We start from the raw sequence: 22,346 nt of genomic DNA, 5'->3' as shown, positions 1-22,346 counted from the left end.
GGATGACATAACACTGATTGGACTGATCCAGGATAGGGAGGAATCTGCCTACAGACAGGAAGTGTCACAGCTGGCATCCTGGTGCCGTAGCAACAAGCTAGAGCTCAATGGTGTTAAGGCAGTGGAATTGATTGTAGACTTTAGGAGAGCTCCCCCTCCCCTCACCCCACTCACCATCAATAACACCACAGTCACATCTGTGGAGTCTTTTAAGTTCCTGGGAACCATCATCTGCAAGGACCTTAAGTGGGGGGCTCCACAGTCAAAAAGGCCCAACAGAGGATGTACTTCCTGCGGCAGCTGAGGAAGCACAATCTGCCACAGGCAATGATGGTCCAATTGTATACGGCCATCGTAGAGTCTGTTCTCGCCTTCTCCATCATGGTCTGGTTTGGCTCAGCCACCAAGCACGACACCTGGAGGCTGCAGCGAATCGGCCGATCAGCTGAGAAGGTTATTGGCTGCAACCTTCCCTCCATTGATGAACTGTACACTGCAAGGGCCAGGAAGCGAGCGGGCAAGATCATCTCTGACCCCTCTCACCCTGGCCACAAACTCTTTGAATCACTTCCCTCTGGAAGGCGACTCCGGATTGTCAAAGCTGCCACAGCCAGATATAAAAACAGCTTTTTTTCCACGAGGACATCCAATGACACTGACAATGACAATTAAATTGAATCTGAATCTGAATCTGGACCTCATCGGAACCTCCACCTCATCGGGACTTCCACGGCCGATCGGCGAGTCGAAACTGCCCCCTGCGGCCGGGGCTCTGGAACTCCGGCCCGGCCGGAGCGGGCAGATCCGTTCCCATAGCCGACTCCTGAGGCCATCTTTGCGGGCCGGTATCTCGGCCCCTCGGCGGCCTAGGCGGAACGTTCCGGTACCGTTGGACTCTTCTCAGAAGCCATGACTTCTGTTGGTCCAGCAAAATGGATAATCCAGAAAGGCCCCAGAACAAATCTATGCAAGTATCAGTTATGCTTGTATCTACCATTTCAGTGCTAACCTGCATAAAATGACCATTCATTTTGTGCTCGACTCCAAGTTTATTTGTTTACAGAATTTAAGGCAAACTCGATTAACCACAGAAGAAGACGATGATTGTTCCTTTATTTGGAATAGGAACATCTTGATATCTGGAATATTAAGAAAGAAGATAGACACAAAATGCTGGAGTAACTCAGCGGGACTGGCAGCATCTCTGGAGATATGGAATGGGTGACGTTTCGGGTCGAGACTCTTCTTCCTGAAACGTCACCTGTTCCTGCTCTCCAGGGATGCTGCCTGTCCCGCTGAGTTATTCCAGCTTTTTGTGTCTATCTTCGGTTTAAACCAGGATCTGCAGCTCCTTCCTACATATTAAGAAAGAATATCGTCTCATCCTCCGACCTCTCTTCCCCCTACGACGATCAGTCTGAAGAAGGGTTGCCTATCCGTGTTCTCGAGAGATACTGCCTGACCCATTGACTTACTCCAGCACTTTGTCTTCTCAAGTCTGCTTACTTGACTGAGGTCCTTTCTGATTGATTGAAAACATTTTGGAGACAAGGGATAGAACATTCAAAGTATTGTGTTTCCATGTCTTAATGAAATTTATTTTTCTTGCAATCTTTCTGCTACAGGTCAAGAGGTAGTTTTCAAGTGCCTTGGTGAAGGGATACTTGAGAATGCATTTCAAGGATACAATGCTTGTATTTTTGCCTATGGACAGACAGGTAAGCTGGCTTTGATTTGTCCCTTTGCATACCTTTCATTTGTTGTTCTTTGTGAGTGTGGAATTCTCTGCCTCAGAGGGCGGTGGAGGCTGGTTCTCCGGACACTTTCAAGAGAGAGCTAGATAGGGCTCTTAAAAATAGCGGAGTCAAGGGATATGGGGAGAAGGCAGGAACGGGGTACTGATTGGGGATGATCAACCATGATCACATTGAATGGCGGTGCTGGCTCAAAAGGCCGAATGGCCTACTCCTGCACCTATTGCTTATTGTCTATCACCTCTTAATATCTTTAGTTTTCCTCTCACCTGACTCTTAGTCTGAAGAAGGGTCTCGACCCTAAACGTCATCTACTACTTTTCTCCAGAGATGCCGCCTGACCCGCTGAGTTACTCCAGCATTTTGTGTCTTTCTTTGGTGTAAACCAACATCTGCAGTTCCTTCCGATGCATCAGATGTATCGAAAGTCGATGAACACTTTGTTGGGGAACAATTGATTTGAAGTGAAGTTTCTTCATATGTTACTGCCGGAATTGAGGACCATTGACAGGAAACATCATTCATTTTAATGATTAGCTATTAATTATATGATTAACATGAACAAACTACTCAAGCTGTCAGCTCAGAAGAAGCTCTGAAGTTGATTTTGCCTGTACCAAGCTTTAAGCAAGAGCAATCCAGAATTCGTAGAGTCACAGAATCATACTAGTGAGAAGACCTACGCACTGAAAAAGACCCTTTGGCCCTGCATGATTCCCCAACTAAGATTCCCCAACTAAGCTAGTCCTATTTGTCTGTGTTTGGCCCGTTTCCCTCTAAACCTTAAAGAAGGTCCATGTACCTGTTCAAGTGTCACCTCTTGGGCCCTCCAGGGTGCTATTCCCTATATGGAGGACCCCTGTGCGTGACTTTGTTTAACGTGGGGAGACTGGTGCACAGACAACCACCCCCATGGTTGTTGACAGATCTGGGTCAGGATCCAGTGGCATGGAGTCCAAGACGAACGGGGGACCCCTTTCTGCTGCAGCCTTCATCTGCCTTCCCAGCCGTTGTGACGCTCCACTAAGGTCAGCCATCGTCCTCCGCATATTGAGGTCTTAGTTGGATTGCTCTTTGTCAGAGACCTCCCCCTCGACCTTACTGCCATGGGTGGCCCTACCAGGAGCATAGCACCAGACGGCATCGTTCTCAGGATCTCAGGTCCACACAAGCTTCTCCACCACGACAAGGTGACAATCCATGGCGAGAAGTGTCATATAAATGCTATTTTCATACCTGCTGCCCCAACGTCCTCCTCTGGCAGCTCATTCCACGTCCCCAGTTAAAAGGTTGCTCCTCAGGTTTGTATTAAACCTTGCGCCTCTCACTTTAAACCTATGTCTTATGGTTCTTGCTTCCCCTACTCTGGCTAAAAGACCATGTGCATTCACCCTCAGGACTTTACACACTTCTATAAGATCATCCCTCAGCCTCCAGAACTCCAAGGAATAAAATCATTGCTTACCCAACCTTGTTCTGTAGCTCGATGATAGACACAAAAAGGAATGGATGATGTTTGGGTCTGAGTGTGAAGAAGGATATCGAGCCAACCCCACCGGCAAAGATTCTATTATGTAACATATGTCACATGTTATCTCTTGTCTTTATAGTTTCTAGAAGCATGACTAGTTGTCTATTTGTCAAAAATTGCTATATACATGGGGCGGCACGGTGGCGCAGCGGTAGAGTTGCTGCCTTACAGCGCCAGACACCCGGCTTGGATCCTGTCCACGGGTGCTGTCTGTACGGAGTTTGTATGTTCTCCCCTGAGTGTTTTCTCCGAGATCTTCGGTTTCCTCCCACACTCCAAAGATGTACAGGTTTGTTGGTAAATTGGCTTGGTGTAAATGTAAATTGTCCCTAGTGTGTGTAGGATAGTGTTAATGTGCGGGGATCGCTGGTCGGTGCGGACGCGGTGGGCCGAAGGGCCCGTTTCCAGGCTGTATCTCTAAAACTAATAAAAGCGAAAACACACATATTTCTCTGCACCAAGAATAACTCTTTACTTTTACAAAATTCGTATTCAGGCTCAGGAAAGTCTTTCTCGATGATGGGCAGTGTTGATGTACCAGGCCTTATACCTCGACTCTGCGGTGCACTGTTTGGGAGAGTCTCCAAAGAGGAAAATGAATCTCACACATTTAAAGTGGAAGTGTCATTCATGGAGATCTATAATGAAAAAGTTCGAGATCTACTTGATCCTAAAGGGTGAGTACAAACTGAGATGCTGTCTTGCCTTTGGGAGTGTGTGGGCAGGGTGGTGTGGCCACCATGCCCCTGTAGCCACCGTGGTCCTGTGCACGTTTTCATTGTGGAATTAAGCAGCCTAACTCACATCTCAGACTGAAAATCCTTTACTATTGAAGTATCAGCCACATGTTATTGTTGTCTGGTAATTGGATGGGTTCCTTGGTTGGCTGCCTGTGACTAGCAGAGTTCCGCAGGGGTCGGTGCTGGGGCCACTACTCTTCACGTTTTACATCAACGATTTGGATGAGAGAAATGAAGGCTTCGCGGCCAAGTTTGTGGATGATGCAAAGGTAGGTGGAATAGAGACTCTGCAGAAGGAATTGGACAGGTTGGGAGACTGGGCAGAGAAGAGGCAGTTGGAAGGCAGTGCAACAAAGTGTGGAGTCATGCATTTTGGTCGCAGGAATAAAGGCCTAACTGTTTTCTAAATGGTTATCCACTTTGGTGGCAAAAACAGGAATGTAGACTATTATCTTATGGTGGCCGATTAGGAAAAGGGGAGATGCAACGAGACCTGGGTGTCATGGTACACCAGTCATTAAAAGTAGTCATGCAGGTGCAGCAGGCAGTGAAAAAAGCAAATGGTATGTTAGCATTCATAGCAAAGAGCAGGGAGGTTCTACTGCAGTTGTACAGGGTCTTGGTGAGACCACAACTGGAGTATTGTGCACAGTTTTGGTCTCCTAATCTGAGGAAAGACATTCTTGCCATAAAGGGCGTACAAAGAAAGTTCACCAGACTGATTCCTGGGATGGCAGGACTTTCATATGAAGAAAGACTGGATAGACTCGGCTTGTACACGCTAGAATTTAGATGATTGAGGGGGGATCTTATAGAAACTTACAAAATTCTTAAGGGGTTGGACAGGCTAGATGCAGGAAGATTATTCCTGATGTTGGGGAAGTCCAGAACTAGGGGTCACAGTTTAAGGATAAGAGGGAAGTCTTTTAGGACTGAGATGAGAAAATCATTTTTTACACAGAGTGGTGAGAGTGGAATTCTCTGCCACAGAAGGTAGTTGAGGCCAGTTCATTGGCTATATTTAAGAGGGAGTTAGATGTGGCCCTTGTGGCTAAAGGGATCAGGGGGTATGGAGAGAAGGCAGAGATGGGATACTGAGTTGGATGATCAGCTATGATCATATTGAATGGCGGTGCAGGCTCGAAGGGCCGAATGGCCTATTCTTGCACCTATTTTCTATGTTTCTGTGTTTCTATGTAAGTGGATTCGGAAATCGGAGGTGCAAAGGGACTTGCACCTTTATTAAAATATTAATTTGCAAGGTGAATCAGAAGTAAGGACGGCATATGTAATGCTAGTATTTATTTCAAGAGGACTAGAATATTAAAACAGGATGTAATGCTGAGGCTTTATAAGGCACTGGTCAGACTGCATTTGGAATATTTTGATCATTTTTGGGACCCCAGGAAGTCTAACATAGGCGGGACCTACACAGTGAATGGGGAGTGTTGTAGAGCAGAGGGATCTAGGAGTGCAGATGCATGGTTCCTTGAAGGACGAGTTGCAGGTAGATAAAGTAGTCAAAAAAGAGTTTGGCACATTGGCCTTCATCAGTGAAAATATTGAGTATAGAAGTTGGGAGGTCATGTTGCAGTTGTATAAGATGTGGGTGAGACTGCATTTAGAATACTGTGTTTAGTTCTGGGCACCATGTTATAGGGAAGATATTGTCAAGCTGGGAAAGGTGAAGAGAAAATTTACGAGGATGTTGCCATGTCTTGTGGGTGTGTGCTATAGAGAGAAGTTGAGTAGGGCGGGACTGTTCTCTGGAGTGCAGGAGGGTGAGGGGTAATCTTATAGCGGTGTATAGAATTATGAGAAGAATAGATCGGGTAGATGCACAGTCTCTTGCCCAGAGTGAGTGAACCGAGGACCAGAGGACATAGGTTTAAGGTCAAGGGGAAAAGATTTAATAGTAATCTGAGGGGTGACCTTTTCACACAAAGGGTGGTGGGTGTTTGGAACCAGGGGAAATAGTTGAGGCAGGGACTACAGTGCCCTGCATAATGTTTGGGACAAAGACCTATCATTTATTTATTTGCCTCTCTACTCCCCAATTTGAGATTTGTAATAGAAAACAAAATCACATGTGGTTAAAGTGCACATTGTCAGATTTTATTAAAGGGTATTTTTATACATATTGGTTTCACCATGAAGAAATGACAGCTGTGTTTATACATACTCCTCCCATTTCAGGGCACCATAATATTTAGGACACATGGCTTCACAGGCATTTGTATTTGCTCAGGTGTGTTTAAATGGCATATTTAATGGCATTTAATGGCCAATAAATGGCATATCTACCAAATGGAGGAGAATGTAGTTCAGAGGGAAAGATAGATCAGTGCTGATTGAATGGCAGAGTAGACTTGATGGGCCAAATTGCCTAATTCTGCTCCTATCACATGAACTTGAATATCTGTACAAGTAATATTTGGATCAGATTCATATAATGCCACACGAAACCTTAGTAAAGAACACAAAATGATACAAAGTGGTGCAGTAACTCAATACGTCAGGCAGCATCTCTGGAGAATATGGATAGGCGACGTTTTGGGGGTTGGGACCATTCCTGGTGGTGCAATTGAAAGCCCACAATATTACTCATATCCTGATGCAAGAAATTATCCATCTCCAGCACCACCAGCTATTGTTCACCTTGAAGCTGACGGTGAAAAGTAGGAGGGGTAGAATGGATAGGAATGATAAATGAATCATCTTTTTTGCACTTTTCCACTTGCAGCTCTGGACTCTCTTGTTGTTCTGGCACATGGAAAGCCGATTATCGATCTTTCTCCTGTACTGACTCATCATTATTCATTATTTGCATAAGGACAGTGGCATCGATGGGCTAGTTTAAAGATTGCATTGGACCTGAGCCTAGCTACAGAATGAACTGCAGATGCTGGTGAGGCAGAGGTTCCCTTGTCAGAGTGAGACCCAGCGCAAATTGGAGGAACAGCACCTCATGTAGTGCCCTCCATAATGTTTATAATGCGTGGGCAAGTTGGGCTGAAGGGCCTGTTTCCACACTATGTCACTCTATGACTATATCTGTGGAAGGATGTGCTGGCATTGGAGAGAGTTCAGAGGAGATTTCCAAGAATGATCCCGGGGATCGTTAACGTATGATAAGCATTTGACTGCACTAGCCATGTACTCAACTGGAGTTTAGAAGGATGTGGGGTGACCTCATTGAAACTTACCGAATAGTGAAAGGCCTGGATATGGAGAGAATGTTTCCACTAGTGGGAGAATCTTGGACCAGAGGTCACAGCCTCAAAATGATTTTATAAAAAAACTAAAAATAGAAAGATTTTTTTTTAGTCAGAGGGTGGTGAATCTGTGGAATTTATTGTCGCAGACAGCTGTGGAGGCCAAGTCAATGGCTATTTTGAAATGGACATTGACATATTCTTGATTAGTAAGGGTGTCAAAGGTTAGAGAAGAAGTCAGGAGAATGGGGTTGAGAGGGAAAGTTAAAGCAGCCATGAGTGAATGCTGGAGTAGACTCAGGGCCGAATGACTGAATTCTTCTCCTATGACTTATTACTGGAGTGCCAGAGTAAAGGGCCTGTCCCACTTAGGAGATTTTTTTCCTAGGCGACTACAGGTGACTAGGCTGTCGCCACATGGTTGCCGGGGTGTCGCCTGTATGGTCGTGAGTCGTCTCCTCAGTCGCGCAAAGGGTCATAGCGTCTTTCTGGTCGCCGCTGGATTTAGAACATGTTGAAACATTTTCGGCAACAGTGGCAACCTTGGGTTTGATGCCAATGAGTATAGCTTGACGTAGGTGCTGTCGTAGTTGTCACCAGGATGCCGTAGGTTGTCGCCGGTGCTGACTTTGGTGAATTCCATTGTCGTATTCGCCTTGAGTCACATAAAAAAATCGCCTAATTGGGATAGGCCCATAACTCAACGGGTCTGGCAGCATCTCTGGAAAACATGAACTGGTGACAATTCTGCTTGGGATCCTCCTTCAGACAGATTGTGGTGAGGTGAGGGGGTCGGTGAGAAAGCTGGACGGGATTCTAACTTGAGTCAGACTGCGAGTGCACAATCCACTCTGCAGACCCTAACATCCAAGGTGATGCTTCAGCCCAGAACAAGGAAATGCTGAGCGATACAGCCTCAGAATGTTGAAACATTTTCGGCAACAGTGGCAACCTTGGGTTTGATGCCAATGAGCATAGCTTGACGTAGGTGCTGTCGTAGTTGTCACCAGGATGCCGTAGGTTGTCGCCGGTGAATTCGACAATTCGAGATGAGAAGAACTTTTTTCACACAGAGAGTGGTGAATCTCTGGAACTCTCTGCCACAGAGGGTAGTTGAGGCCAGTTCATTGGCTATATTTAAGAGGGAGTTAGATGTGGCCCTTGTGGCTAAAGGGATCAGGGGGTATGGAGAGAAGGCAGGTACGGGAAACTGAGTTGGATGATCAGCCATAATCATATTGAATGGCGGTGCAGGCTCGAAGGGCCGAATGGCCTACTCCTGCACCTAATTTCTATGTTTCTATGTTTCTAGAAGAGTTAAACCAAGGTCTAACCAAGGTTGTCCAACCTCTCAAGTGTAAAAGATTTCATGGCATAATTTTAAAAGTGTCTCTGTGTCATTTGGAGTCATGTGGGTGACGCACTGCGCTTCATGTGATTGTCGGAGCTGTGACCTTTCCCACATGAAGACATAGGCTGATGACTCTATGACTCCGTAACCTTTATTACAAGTTCATCATTGGCTGTAACATACCTTTGAATATCGACAGGTTGTGAAAAGAGCTGTATAACTGCAGATCTTTCTTTGTTCTGGTATCTGACACAGTGGCGCAGCCGTAGAATTGCTGCTTACAGCGCCAGAGACCCGGGTTTGATCCTGACCTTGGGTGCTGTCCGTATGGAGTTTTTAACGCTTTCCCATGTGGGTTTCCTCCGGGGGCTCTGGATTCCTCCCACACTCCATAGACGTACAGGTTTGTAGGCTAATTGGCTCCTGTAAATTGCAAAATTGTCCCTAGTATGTTGGTAGTGTTATTGGATTAATTGGCTTCTGTAAATTGTCCCTAGTGTGTAGGATAGAACTAGTGTATGGGGTGATCACCAGTTGGTGCTGAATTGGTGGGCTAAAGGGTATGTTTCCATGCTGTGTCTCCAAGCTAAAGTAAGAGTGATACTGTGTGCAAACAGGCCCTTCGTCCAACTTGCCCACACCGGCCAACATGTCTCAGCTACACTAGTCCCACTTGCCTGCGTTTGGTCCATATCCCTCCAAACTTGTCCTATCCTTGTACCTGTCTAACTGTTTCTTAAACGTTGGGATAGTCCCTGCCTCAACTACCTTGTTGAGTTTGTTCCATACACCCCCCACCCTTTGTGTGATAAAGTTACCCATCAGATTCCTATTAAATCTTTTCCCCTTCACCTTGAACCTATGTCCTCTGGTCCTCGATTCCCCTACTCTGGGCAAGAGATTCTGTGCATCTACCCGATCTATTGTTCTCATGATTTTGTACACCTCTATAAGATCACCCCTCATCCTCCTGCGCTCCAAGGAATAGAGACCCAGCCTGCTCAACCTCTCCCTATAGCTCAGACCCTCTAGTCCTGGCAACATCCTCGTAAATCTTCTGTGAACCCTTTCAAGCTTGGCAATATCTTTCCTATAACATGGTGCCCAGAACTGAACCCAATCTGATGAAGCAGTACACAGATCCTTTATCAGATATGGGGCCCCAAACTGCTCACAATATGACAAATGCCACCCGACCAGTGTCTTATAGATCCTCAGCGTTACATCGTTACAGGTGGTGCGTTCATTTGTTTTCAGACTGCTGCATATTTGTGATAATGGAAATTAAATTCCCATGCCAAGGGGCACAAGGTTTATCCATTTTCTTATTTGTGGTTAAGTCATCAATAAATATTTTAATGTTCACAAGGTGCAAACCGTGCAGTTTTATAAACTACAAGCGCGGACCCGTTGGGTCTCCGTCCCCCAACGCAATATTCCACCACTCACCGATAGCCCCCAACGGCGCAGACACGGCTGACGGGTTCCCGTTGTGACGCCAGAGATCCCCGTTGTGACGCTATACATCACTTCTCTTCAGAGATTCTGCCTGTCCCACTGAGTTACAACAATACAATACAATACAATACAATTTACATAGAAACATAGAAAAATAGGTGCAGGAGTAGGCAATTTGGCCCTTTGAGCCAGCCCCGCCACTTAATATGATCATGGTTGATCATCCAAAATCAGTACCCTGTTCCTGCTTTTCCCCATAACCCTTGATTCCTTTAGCCTTAAGAGCTATTTCTAACACTCTTGAAAACATTCAGTGGATTTTGTGTTTAGGACGCTTAGTTTCTTTATGTGGAGTGTGGGCACTTTTGGTTAGTTGCAGGATGTGGCAGCAGAAGCAGCGTGGAGTCATAGAATGATACAGTGTGGAAACAACCCTCAGCTCAACTTGCCCACACCGACCAACATGTCCCATCTACATTAGTCCCACCTGCCTGCGTTTGGCCCATATCCCTCCAAACATGTCCTATGCGATAGTGCCTGCCTCAACTTCCCCATCCGGCAGCTCGTCCCATACACCCACTTACCTCTGTGTGGAAAATTTTACCTCTCAGGTTTCTCGTTTAGCTTTTAAAAACTCATTAGATTCGCTTTTAAAAACTCGTTAGATTCATTAGCATATTTCTGTTCAGGGATTTTTTCCAGTTCTGTGATTTAGACAATAGATAATGTGTGCAGGAGTAGGCCATTCGGCCCTTTGAGCCAGCACCGCCATTCAATGTGATCATGGGTGATCATCCCCAATCAGTACCCCGTTCCTGCCTTCTCCCCATATCCCCTGACTCCGCTATTTTTAAGAGCCCTATCCAGCTCTCTCTTGAAAGCATCCAGAGAACCTGCCTCCACCGCCCTCTGAGACAGAGAATTCCACACACTCACCACACTCTGTGAGAAAAAGTATTTCCTCGTCTCCGTTCTAAATGGCTTACTCCTTATTCTTAAACTGTGGCCCCTGGTTCTGGACTCCCCCAATTTCTGAAGAATACATTGGCATTGAAGTCTTGAAACAAACTGTGCTTTCATTTCCTCCACTGTAAACTATTCCTCTTGCATCCCTCCTGGTTCAAAAGGTTATGTTCAAGATATATTCACTCAGTCTGCTGTTGTGCAGAGGTGACCTCGCCACCAACTGCTTAATATTGGGCAGTGTGTGTGGAGTTGGCCGAGTTCCTGGAGCCCTTATTGCTGTGACCACAATCTCCATGAAGAGAAAATAGCCAGAAAATTATCATTGTAAAAGAGAAATTACTTTGCTCAAAATCCCCCAGAGTGGGATAGCTTTGGGAAAGTTTATTTTCCTCCTTGATTCCCACCCACATCGTAATGTTGACAAATTTACAGCTCAAAACATTGTTTTCAAACCCGTACAGCCCACCCAGAAACACACAGTCTGTGCAGTTCAAAGCTTATTTGAGGTTATAGTATTTAATAGCCTAATGGCTGTAGGGAGGAAGCTGTTCCTGAACCTGGATGTTACAGTTTTCAGGCTCCTGCACCTTCTTCCTGATGGCAGGGATGAAATGTGTGGCCAGGTTGGTGTGGGTCTCTGAAGATGCTGGCAGCCATTTTGAGGCAGTGACTCAAAGGGTAAATCCCTTTGATAGTTGTGGCCTTTCAGCGCCAGAGACTGGGGTTCGATCCTGTCTATGGGTCCTTGTCTGTACAGTGTTTGTACCTGCGTGCGTTTTCTCCGGGATCTCCGGTTTCCTCCCACACTCCAAAGACATACTGGTTTATAAGTAAATTGGCTTGGTATAATTGTAAATTGTCACTAGTGTGTGTAGGATAGCGTTAGTGAGTGAGGATCGCTGGTCAGGAAGGATTCAGTGGGTTGAAGGGCCTTTTTCCATGCTGTATCTCTAAACTAAACTAACCAGAACTACTACCAACTAAACTAAACTAAGACTGAACATAGCCTTGCCACTGTGTTTAATCTACCGTGCGTGATCTCCAAGTTGTGCACTCATACGATGCATGCATTTTAAACTGAATTGTCCGCTGACCTCTGAATTCACTGCATGTGAATTGTCAATGTCTCTCATGACTCATTAAAGCAAATATTTGAGTTTTCACAATCTGAAATACAAACAAGGAGGGCCAGAAGAATATAACACCATGTGAGACAAAATAATTGATGCTTTTATTAAATGATTGATGGAACAATAAAGTACTTAAAATTGCTGCTATTTCTAAGCATCAGAAATCACCGGGTAAAATCACATTATTTTTATTTAAAGCGAGCAGGTTTGTCCAGTGTATAAAATATGGGTATAAATTCATGTGACAGAAGTAGAGCAGGCCAATCGGCTCGTCGAGTCTACTCCGCCATTCAGTCATGGCTGTCCCATCTTTCCTCTCTACCGCATTCTCCTGCCTTCTCCCCATAACACTTGACACCCGTACTAATCAAAATCTGCCAATCTCCTGACACCCGTACTAATCAAGAATCTGCCAATTTCCGCCTTAAACACCCAATGCCTTGGCCTCCACAACCGTCTGTGGCATTGAATTCCACAGAATCACCACCCACTGACTTAAGAAATTCCACCTCATCTCCTTTCTAAACATACACCTTTTTATTCTGAGTTTATGCTCTCTGGTTCTAGATTCTCCCACTAGTGGAAACATCTTCTCCACATCCACTCTATCCAGGCCCTTCAGTATTTGGGAAGTTTCAATGAGGTCACCCCTCATCCTTCTATACTCCAGCGAGCACAGGCCCAGTGCTGTCAAATGCTCATCATATGTCAACCCAATCATCCCTGCGATAATTCGAGTCCACCTCCTCTGGACTCGTTCCAACTCCAGCACATCAATCCTCAGATGTGGGGCCCAAAACTGCTCACAATACTCCAAATGTGATTTGACCAGCGCCTTATAAAGCCTCAGCATTACATCCCTGTTTTTATATTCAACAGCATTCTACAGTATGTACAGCAGACCACAAAAGTTCCACACCTATTCACACCCTGAAACCCAGTTGGTGTTAAAGCATATTGCAAGCAAGCACACATGCCAGATTCATTGTTGAGCCTGGCACTTGTGTTTTAATGAAGGAAGAATTGTGTTATAGTTCTGATGTATATATAAGAATTTCAAGTTGCAAACCTTCTTCCGTTGCCAACTGTAATGTGGATATTTGCTTACCATCTTGGCAGTATGAACCATGGTTCCAAGAAAATTCAACTGGCTTGCAACTTACTTAAAAAATGTTGACTCATATGGTTTGGCAAAGCATTGTACCGATTATTTTGGTTTTGTTGGGATAAGTTTAGTTTATTGTCACATGTACCAAGATACAGCTAAAAGCTTTTGTTGTGTGCTCTCCGCACAGCAGAAAGACAATACACGATTACAATCAAGCCATTTACAGTGTATAGATACATGACAAGGGAATAACGTTTAGTGCAAGGAAAAGCCAGTAAAGTCTGATCAAAGATAGTCCGAGGGTCTCCAATGACATAGATAGTAGTTCAGGATTCGACCTGAAACGTCATCTGTTCTACATTTCCCATGATCCCCATCTCTTTGTCTCTTTTTCACACCTTGTACTTCCTTATCTCTGTATCTCCCCATCCCGTGATTCACTCTGAAGAAGAGTCTTGACCCAAAACGTCACCCATTTTCCTTCTAAAAGGAGATGCTGCCTGTCCCGCTGAGTTACTCCAGCATTTTGTGTCTATCTTTGGTTTAAACCAGCATCTACAGTTCCTTCATACACAGTAGTTCAGGACTGCTCTCTAGTTGTGGCAACATTGTTATACGAGATTTATGGGTATATTTATGCAGTTCTGTTGGTTGAAATGGGGCAGGAGATTTCATTCTGAAGACGGGGTTCCAACATTTATAGACTTCATTTGAAGTGAGCAGATGAACATTAAAATAGACAATAGACAATAGGTGCAGAAGTAGGCCATTCAGCCCTTCGTGCCAGCACTGCCATTCAATGTGATCATGGCTGATCATCCCCAATCAGTGCCCCGTTCCTGCCTTCTCCCCATATCCCCTGACTCCGCTATCTTTAAGAGCCCTATCTAGCTCTCTCTTGAAAGTATCCAGAGAACCGGCCTCCACCGCCCTCAGAGGCAGAGAATTCCACAGACTCACAACTCTCTGTGTGAAAAAGTGTTTACTCATGGAAGGCAATAAAGGGAGCTGAGTGTGGACAGAAGTGAAGGTCAGATTGGGCTGAGATCAGTGGAGATCTCAGCTACAAGTTCATAAGATCATAAAGATAGGAGTAGAATTAGGCCATTCGGCCCATCAAGTCTACTCCACCATTCAATCATGGCTGATCTATCTCCCCCTCCTAACCCCATTCTCCTGCTTTCTCCCCATAATCCCCGACATCTATTCGATTGGTTGTTCCATGGTAATGTCATCCAAAAGCAAAACCAGTAGCTTAGTTTAGTTTAGAGGTACAGCGTGGAAACAGGCCCTTCGGTCCACCGAGTCCGCACCGACCATTGATCATTTGTACGCACGTTTCCTCCTACATACAAGGGACAATTTCCAGAGGCCAATTAACCTACATGCCCGCACGTCTTTGGGACATGGGAGGAAACCGGAGCACCCGGAGAAAACCCACGCGGTCAAACTCCGCACAGACAGCACCCATTTTCAGGATCAAACACGGATCTCTGGCGCTATGAGGCAGCAACTCTTTTGTTGCGCCACTGTGCCGCCAACCAGTACTGTATCACACCACTTGACCCTTTCATGTACCAATTGTCAGACTGTTTTCCCATTATAAGTAGATGTCTCCCGTTATCGGAATATCGGGAAAGTGGAAGCTCCCACATTCAGCTCCATCACAAGCTCCACCTACTGGCCTCTGATTACCACATTCACCCTGCCCACTGCCTGAAACCCAATCCAACCATTCAAAATGGAATCACACTTGATGTGGACAACTTGGCTATGACCTTGCTAGACACTCAATGCTGGAGTGACTCAGCAGGACAGGCAGCATCTCTGGAGAGAAGGAATGGGTTGACGTTTTAGGTCAAGACCCTCCTGTCTGAAAAAGGGTCTCGACCCGAAACGTCACCCATTCCCTCTCTCCAGAGATGCTGCCTGTCCCACTGAGTCACTCCAGCATTTTGTATCTATCTTCAGTATAAACCAACATCTGCAGTTCCTTCCTACACATTTTGTCTGTGACCTTGAGCATGCTACAACCTGCATCACTTCATCTGGCACTGCCCTGCCTTAACTTGTGTGAATCAACATCTGCGACTTTAATACTCTGGGATTGATGATTCAATTATTCCGCAGGCCAGTTTCATTCTCCTTCAGCTTCATCCCGTCAAAACCTCAGCTCCCGTGACCCTGCTTGTATCAAGTCCCGTTCTTGTTTTGAGGGAGTGCAGCGTAGGTTCACAAGGTTAATTCCCTGGATGGCGGGACTGTCATATGCTGAGAGAATGGAGTCGCTGGGCTTGTGTACTTTAGAAGGATGAGAGGGATTCTTATTGAAATATATAAGATTATTAGGGGTTTGGACACGCTAGAGGCAGGAAACATGTTCCCGATGTTGGGGGAGTCCAGAACCAGCGGCCACAGTTTAAGAATAAGGGGTAAGCCATTTAGAACGGAGACAGAGAGTGATGAGTCTGTGGAATTCTCTGCCTCAGAGGGCGGTGGAGGCAGGTTCTCTGGATGTTTTCAAGAGAGAGCTAGATAGGGCTCTTAAAAATAGCGGAGTCAGGGGATATGGGGAGAAGGCAGGAACGAGGTACTGAATTGAATGGAGGTGCTGGCTTGAAGGGCTGAATGGCCTACTCCTGCACCTATTGTCTATTGACTATTGTACAAACTCCATGCAGACAGCACCCGTAGCAAGGATCGAACCTGGGTGTCTGGCGCTGTAAAGTAACTCTACTGCCACGACACCATGCCGTCCTATGTCTTGTTTACAGAGGAAGAGCACTTTATTTTTGGCAAATTACTTGGTTTTAGTCTTGATAATTACTGTGCGCAAGAGGTAGCGTCTTGCTGGTTGGAAATTGCTGTTCTCAAACAACAGGATGGCATAACTCTTCATTTTAAAGCTATCTATAAGTGCTGAGGAAAACACAGGGACATAGGGAAATCCAGAGCAAGATGCTGGGAGTCCGAAAGAAGGTTTACACAGCAGGTCAGGCAGCATCACAAGAGAGCAAAGCAGAGTTGACGTTTCAGGCCGATGACCTTTTGTCAGAACGGAGCTTTTTCAGGAAGAATAGCTTCATTTTCTTCTCCACTTTGATCCTCTGAGTATTTCCATTCAATTCTGTGTCACGTAAGATTCAATGCTCAGGATGTTTACGTTGAGCGGTGTCGCCTATAGTGGTAATTTTGCACATCTTTGGATGTATTGCAGATAAAGAGAAATAGTTACTGATAACCAAATACTTAAGTCATAGAATCTTACAAGGCAATATCTCCAAGTTTGCGGATGACACTAAGCTGGGGGGCAGTGTTAGCTGTGAGGAGGATGCTAGGAGACTGCAAGGTGACTTGGATAGGCTGGGTGAGTGGGCAAATGTTTGGCAGATGCAGTATAATGTGGATAAATGTGAGGTTATCCATTTTGGTGGCAAAAACAGGAAAGCAGACTATTATCTAAATGGTGGCCAATTGGGAAAGGGGGAGATGCAGCGAGACCTGGGTGTCATGGTACACCAGCCATTGAAGGTAGGCATGCAGGTGCAGCAGGCAGTAAAGAAAGCGAATGATATGTTAGCTTTCATTGCAAAAGGATTTGAGTATAGGAGCAGGGAGGTTCTACTGCAGTTGTACAGGGTCTTGGTGAGACCACACCTGGAGTATTGCGTACAGTTTTGGTCTCCAAATCTGAGGAAGGACATTATTGCCATAGAGAGAGAGTGCAGAGACGGTTCACCAGACTGATTCCTGGGATGTCAGGACTGTCTTATGAAGAAAGACTGGATAGACTTGGTTTATACTCTCTAGAATTTAGAAGATTGAGAGGGGATCTTATAGAAACTTACAAAATTCTTAAGGGGTTGGACAGGCTAGATGCAGGAAGATTGTTCCCGATGTTAGGGAAGTCCAGGACAAGGGGTCACAGCTTAAGGATAGGGGGAAATCCTTTAAAACCGAGATGAGAAGAACTTTTTTCACACAGAGAGTGGTGAATCTCTGGAACTCTCTGCCACAGAGGGTAGTTGAGGCCAGTTCATTGGCTATATTTAAGAGGGAGTTAGATGTGACCCTTGTGGCTAAGGGGATCAGGGGGTATGGAGAGAAGGCAGGTACGGGATACTGAGTTGGATGATCAGCCATGATCATATTGAATGGCGGTGCAGGCTCGAAGGGCCGAATGGCCTACTCCTGCAACTAATTTCTATGTTTCTATGTTTCTATGTTTCTATGTTACAGCGTGGAAACAGGCCCAAGTTGCACAGTCCGGCCAACGTGTCCCATCTATACTCGTCCCACCTGCCTGCATTGGGCTCATACCCCATACACCCACCACCCTTTGCATGAGAAAGTTACCCCTCGGGTTCCTACCTTTCCCTACCTATGTCCTCTGGTTCTCGATTCCCCTACTCTGGGCAAGAGACTGTGTGCATCTGCCCTCATGACTTGTACACCTCGTTAGGACCAATAAGCTACACTTGTCACAATGCAATCTCACCTTCACAAGGAAGGCCCCTCTGGGCCTGCCAGTTGGGTTGCACCAGTTTTTAGTGTGTGGGTGGTCTCTAGATATTTTGGAAACCAACAAGAAGAGATGCCAATATTAGTGCAGATGATCATAAATCTTTCCAGGATTTTGTTATAGTGTGGCTGCACCCGATAGAATCAACTCAAATGTATCTTGATGAATAACATTTCATAGAGTTATCCAGCGGGAAACATAGAAAATAGGTGCAGGTGGAGGCCATTCGGCCCTTCGAGCCAGCATCGCCATTCATTGCGATCATGGCTGATTGTCCCAAATCAATAATCCGTGCCTGCGTTCTCCCCATATCCCTTGATTCCACTAGCCCCTAAAGCTCTATCTATCTCTCTCTTAAATCCATCCAGTGATTTGGCCTCCACTGCAAATTCACAACTTTCTGGGTGAAAAAGTTTTTTCTCACAGGCTTAAATGGCCTCCCTTTATTCTAAGTGTGGCCTCTGGTTCTGGACTCGCCCAACATTGGGAACATTTTTCCTGCATCTAGCTTGTCCAGTCCTTTTATAAAATTGTATATGTTTCTATAAGATCCCCCTCATCCTCCAGTGAATACAAGGCTAGTCTTTTCAATCTTTCCTCATATGACAGTCCCGCCATCCCAGGGATCAATCTCGTGAACCTACGCTGCATTGCCTCAATCACGAGGATGTCCTTCCTTAAATTAGGAAACCAAGACTGTACGCAATACTCCAGATGTGGTCTTACCAGAGCCCTATACAACTGTAGAAGAACCTCTCTACTCCTATACTGAAATCCTCTTGTTATGAAGGCCAACATTCCATTAGCTTTCTTCACTGCCTGCTGTACCTGCACGCCAACTTTCAGTGACCGGTGTACAAGGACACCCAGGTCTCGCTGCACCTCCCCTTACCTAACCTAATCTTCAACCTAACTTGCCCATGCTGTCCAAGATGCCCCATCTATGCTGGTCCCATATGGCCACATTTGCCACATATTCCTCAAAACCTTTCCTATCCAGGTCCTATCCATCCACCTTTTGCCACAGTTTAAGAATAAGGGGTGAGCCATTTATAACGGAGATGAGGAAACACTTTTTCACACAGAGAGTTGTGAGTCTGTGGAATTCTCTGCCTCAGAGGGCGGTGGAGGCCGGTTCTCTGGATGGTTTCAAGAGAGAGTTAGATAGAGCTCTTAAACATAGTTGAGTCAAGGGATATGGGGAGAAGGCAGGAACGGGGTACTGATTGTGGATGATCAGCCATGATCACATTGAATGGCAGTGCTGGCTCGAAGGGCTGAGTGGCCTACTCCTGCACCTATTGTTGTCTATTGTCTATTATCTAAGTTTCTTTTAAATGCTATGGTACCTGACTCAGCTACATCCTTTAGCAGAGTCTTCCATAAACCCTAAGTGAAAATGGTACCACTCATGTTTGTATTAAATCTTCTCCATCTCACATTAGTTTAGTTTATTGTCACGTGTATCGAGGTACAGTGAAAAGCTTTTGTTGCGAGCTAATCAGTTAGCGGAAAGACAATACATGATTACAGGCACTGTGTGTATGGAGTTTGTACCTTCTCCCTTTGACCGCGAGGAATTTTCTCCAGGTGCCCAGTCTGGCTTCCTCCCACACTCCAAAAAAAAAAACCAGGTTTGTACGTCAATTGGCTTTGGTAAAAATTGTAAATTGTCTCTAGTGTGTAGGATAATGCTAGTGCACTGGGTGATCGTTGATTGGCCTGCACACAGTGGACCGAAGGGCCTGTTTCTGCGCTGTATCTCTAAAGTCTAACCTGGATTAAACTCCTCAGACATTCCTCAGCCCACTTGCTCAGCCGATGAAGAGCGCGCGGTAATTTTTGATAACCATCTTCATGATCTATAAGAAGGGTTTCGGCCCGAAACGTCGCCTATTTCCTTCGCTCCATAGATGCTGCTGCACCCGCTGAGTTTCTCCAGCTTTTTTGTATATTCATGATCTACAATATCGCCCACTTTAGCATCCTCTGCAGTACCATCCACTTTAGTGTCACCTTGTTTCTTCAGCAACTGTCTGGATGCAAAGTTCACTGTCAGAATAAATGTAAGCAAATATTGGTATTCGTCTATTATTGTCACATGTACTGAGATACGGTGAAAAACGGTGCATGCTATCTAATCAAATCGTACTGTACATGACTACAATCAAGCTGCACACAAGTGTCATCTTACCACAACTAGAGAGCAGTCCTGGACTGCGATCTACCTCATTGGTGACCATGGGACTGCCTTTGTTCAGACTTTACTGGCTTTACCTTGCACTAAACTTTATTCACTTATGTATCTGTACATTGTAAATGGATCGATTATAATCATGTAGTGTCTTTCCGCTGACGGGGTTAACACCCAACAAAATCAGAATTACACAACGTTCTTTTCGGATGGAGATGAGGAGATATTTCTTTAGTCAGAGGGAGGAGAATAAAAGCATAGAAAATTAGGTGCAGGAGTAGGCCATTCGGCCCTTCGAGCCAGCACCGCCTTTCAATATGATCATGGTTGATCATCTAAGCTCAGTACCCCATCTGTGGTATTCGTTGCTGCAGAAAGCTATAGAGGCCAAGTGAGTGGATATTTTTCAGGCAGAGATAGATAGATTTTTGATTGGGACAGGTGTCAGAGGTTATGGGGAGAAGGCAGGAAAATGGTGTTAGGAGGGAGAGATAGATCAGCCATGATTGAATGGCAGAGTAGACTAGATGGGCCGAATGGCTTAATTCTGCTCCTATCACTTACAACCTAATGACGTTACAAAAGCTTTTAACAGTACCTTGGTCCATGCGACAACAACGAAACTCAACTCAAACTCCATAGGTAGCTGACTAATAATCCAACGATTCACTTTGCTTTATCATATGATGTCTGTACTACATTTTCTGCTCAGCTACAACATTTGCTTCACTTCTACAATCTAGATCTAGTCTTGCTGAATCGGTCAAAAATACAATTTATCCTTTAAGCGCAGATGATTTTTTTTTCTTTTTAGAATTTATATTTTTTTTAAACGTAAATAATTTAAAATAATTTCTTTTCTCAGGAGCCGGCACTCGCTGAAGGTTCGAGAGCATAAAGTGTTGGGACCGTATGTGGACGGCCTGTCGCAGTTGGCTGTAACGTGTTTTGAAGTGAGTGCTTGGATTCAATCTATACTACAAAATGGCCGTCAGAAGGGGGGGTGCGTTGGGTGCGACCGCATCCCCCTTTTTTTCCCTTAAGAGAAAAAGTCACCAAAAAATAAATAAAAATAATCGAGAAGAAAAAAAATCGAGAGAAAAAAAAAAGAAAATCAGAAAATCAACGTTTCCACTTTGGAAACGGCCAGTTCTCTGTTCTCTCGTCCCGGGCGGGAATGGCTGAATCTGAACCCAATGGCTGTAACTCCAACACCAGTCGCCGCTGCGGCGGAGCCCGCTCCCCTTGCCTCCCCCTGCCGCCGGGGCCCAAGTCATCTTCCCCCCACACCACCCCTGCTGACCCCCACTGGGCTCATGCCACCCCCGCTAGGCCCACGCCATCCCCACTGGGCCCACGCCACCCCCTCCAGGCCCACGCCACCCCTGCTGACCCCTGCTGGGTCCACGCTACCCTCGCTGACCCCTGCTGGGCACACGCCACCCCCGCTGGTTCCACGCCACCCCCGCTGGGTCCACGCCGCCCCCGCTGGGCACACGCCACCCCCGCTGGGTCTACGCCACCCCCGCTTGGCCCACGCCACCCCTGCTGGGTCCACACCACCCCCGCTGACCCCCGCTGGGTCCACGCAACCCTCGCTGACCCACGCTGGGCCCACACCACCCCCGCTGGGACCACGCCACCTTCATCCCCCCTCCCTCGCAAGAAAGAGGGGGGGATGTGAGAGGGGGGGAGGGGGAGAGAGAGAGGGGAAGGGAGAGGAGAGAGAGATGGGGAGGGGAGAGGGAAAGGGGGATTATCTTGAGTGAGATTGCAAAATTAACAACAATACAAATTTATTATCATTTGAGCCCCAGTGAGACTCAAACGAAATGTTGTTTCCACAGCCATACAAACAAAGACACTGTCTTACAGACATACACATAATTAAATTCACACAAACATCCATCACAGTGAAGCCACTGTGATGGAAGGCAAGTCTTTTCTCTCCCCTGTTCTCCGTGTCTCTCCCGATGTCCAAGCCCCAGGCGGGCGATGATGAGTCCCACGGCCATTTTAGGCCGTGCCGGGCGATTTATGGCCCCGCTCCCGGTCTAAAAGGCACAATGTTGGAACCCCCACGGGCGCTGGAATGTCCCACGGCCATGAAGCCGCGCCGGGCGACGTACGTCCCCGCTCTGGGTCGTTCCAACCCCGCGACACGGGCTGGAGAAGTCGCGTTGCGGGAGCTCCGGGAAGCGGTCTCTCTCTCCACCCGGACCCGCGAGCTCCCGATGTCACAGTCCACCGGACCTGCGGCTGCGTTGCTGGAGCCTCCGAGCCCCAGGAGTCGAGCCGCAGCAGCGAGTCACCACCGCTCCCCACGCTCCGAGGCCGGCCACCCCCGACGATGGTGAGTCCGCAGATCCGCAGTCTC

General features: G+C 46.3%; 1 protein-coding gene across 5 annotated transcripts in view; it reads left to right on the top strand.

The window, feature by feature from the left end:
- Positions 1 to 22,346, top strand: part of kif13a (kinesin family member 13A) — a 167,348-nt gene that overhangs the window by 13,283 nt on the left and 131,719 nt on the right. For all 5 annotated transcript variants that reach the window (XM_055654640.1, XM_055654622.1, XM_055654631.1 and 2 more), the window contains exons 3-5: positions 1,626 to 1,718; positions 3,782 to 3,962; positions 20,835 to 20,922. In XM_055654640.1, coding sequence (XP_055510615.1) covers positions 1,626 to 1,718; positions 3,782 to 3,962; positions 20,835 to 20,922 — 362 coding nt within the window. The remainder of the gene's footprint in view (positions 1 to 1,625; positions 1,719 to 3,781; positions 3,963 to 20,834; positions 20,923 to 22,346) is intronic.

This window comes from Leucoraja erinacea, chromosome 2 (genome assembly GCF_028641065.1).
Source record: "Leucoraja erinacea ecotype New England chromosome 2, Leri_hhj_1, whole genome shotgun sequence".
Lineage (NCBI taxonomy): Eukaryota > Metazoa > Chordata > Chondrichthyes > Rajiformes > Rajidae > Leucoraja > Leucoraja erinaceus.
The sequence above is the reverse complement of the archived record's forward strand: the minus strand, read 5'-3'. Positions and strand labels throughout refer to the sequence as shown.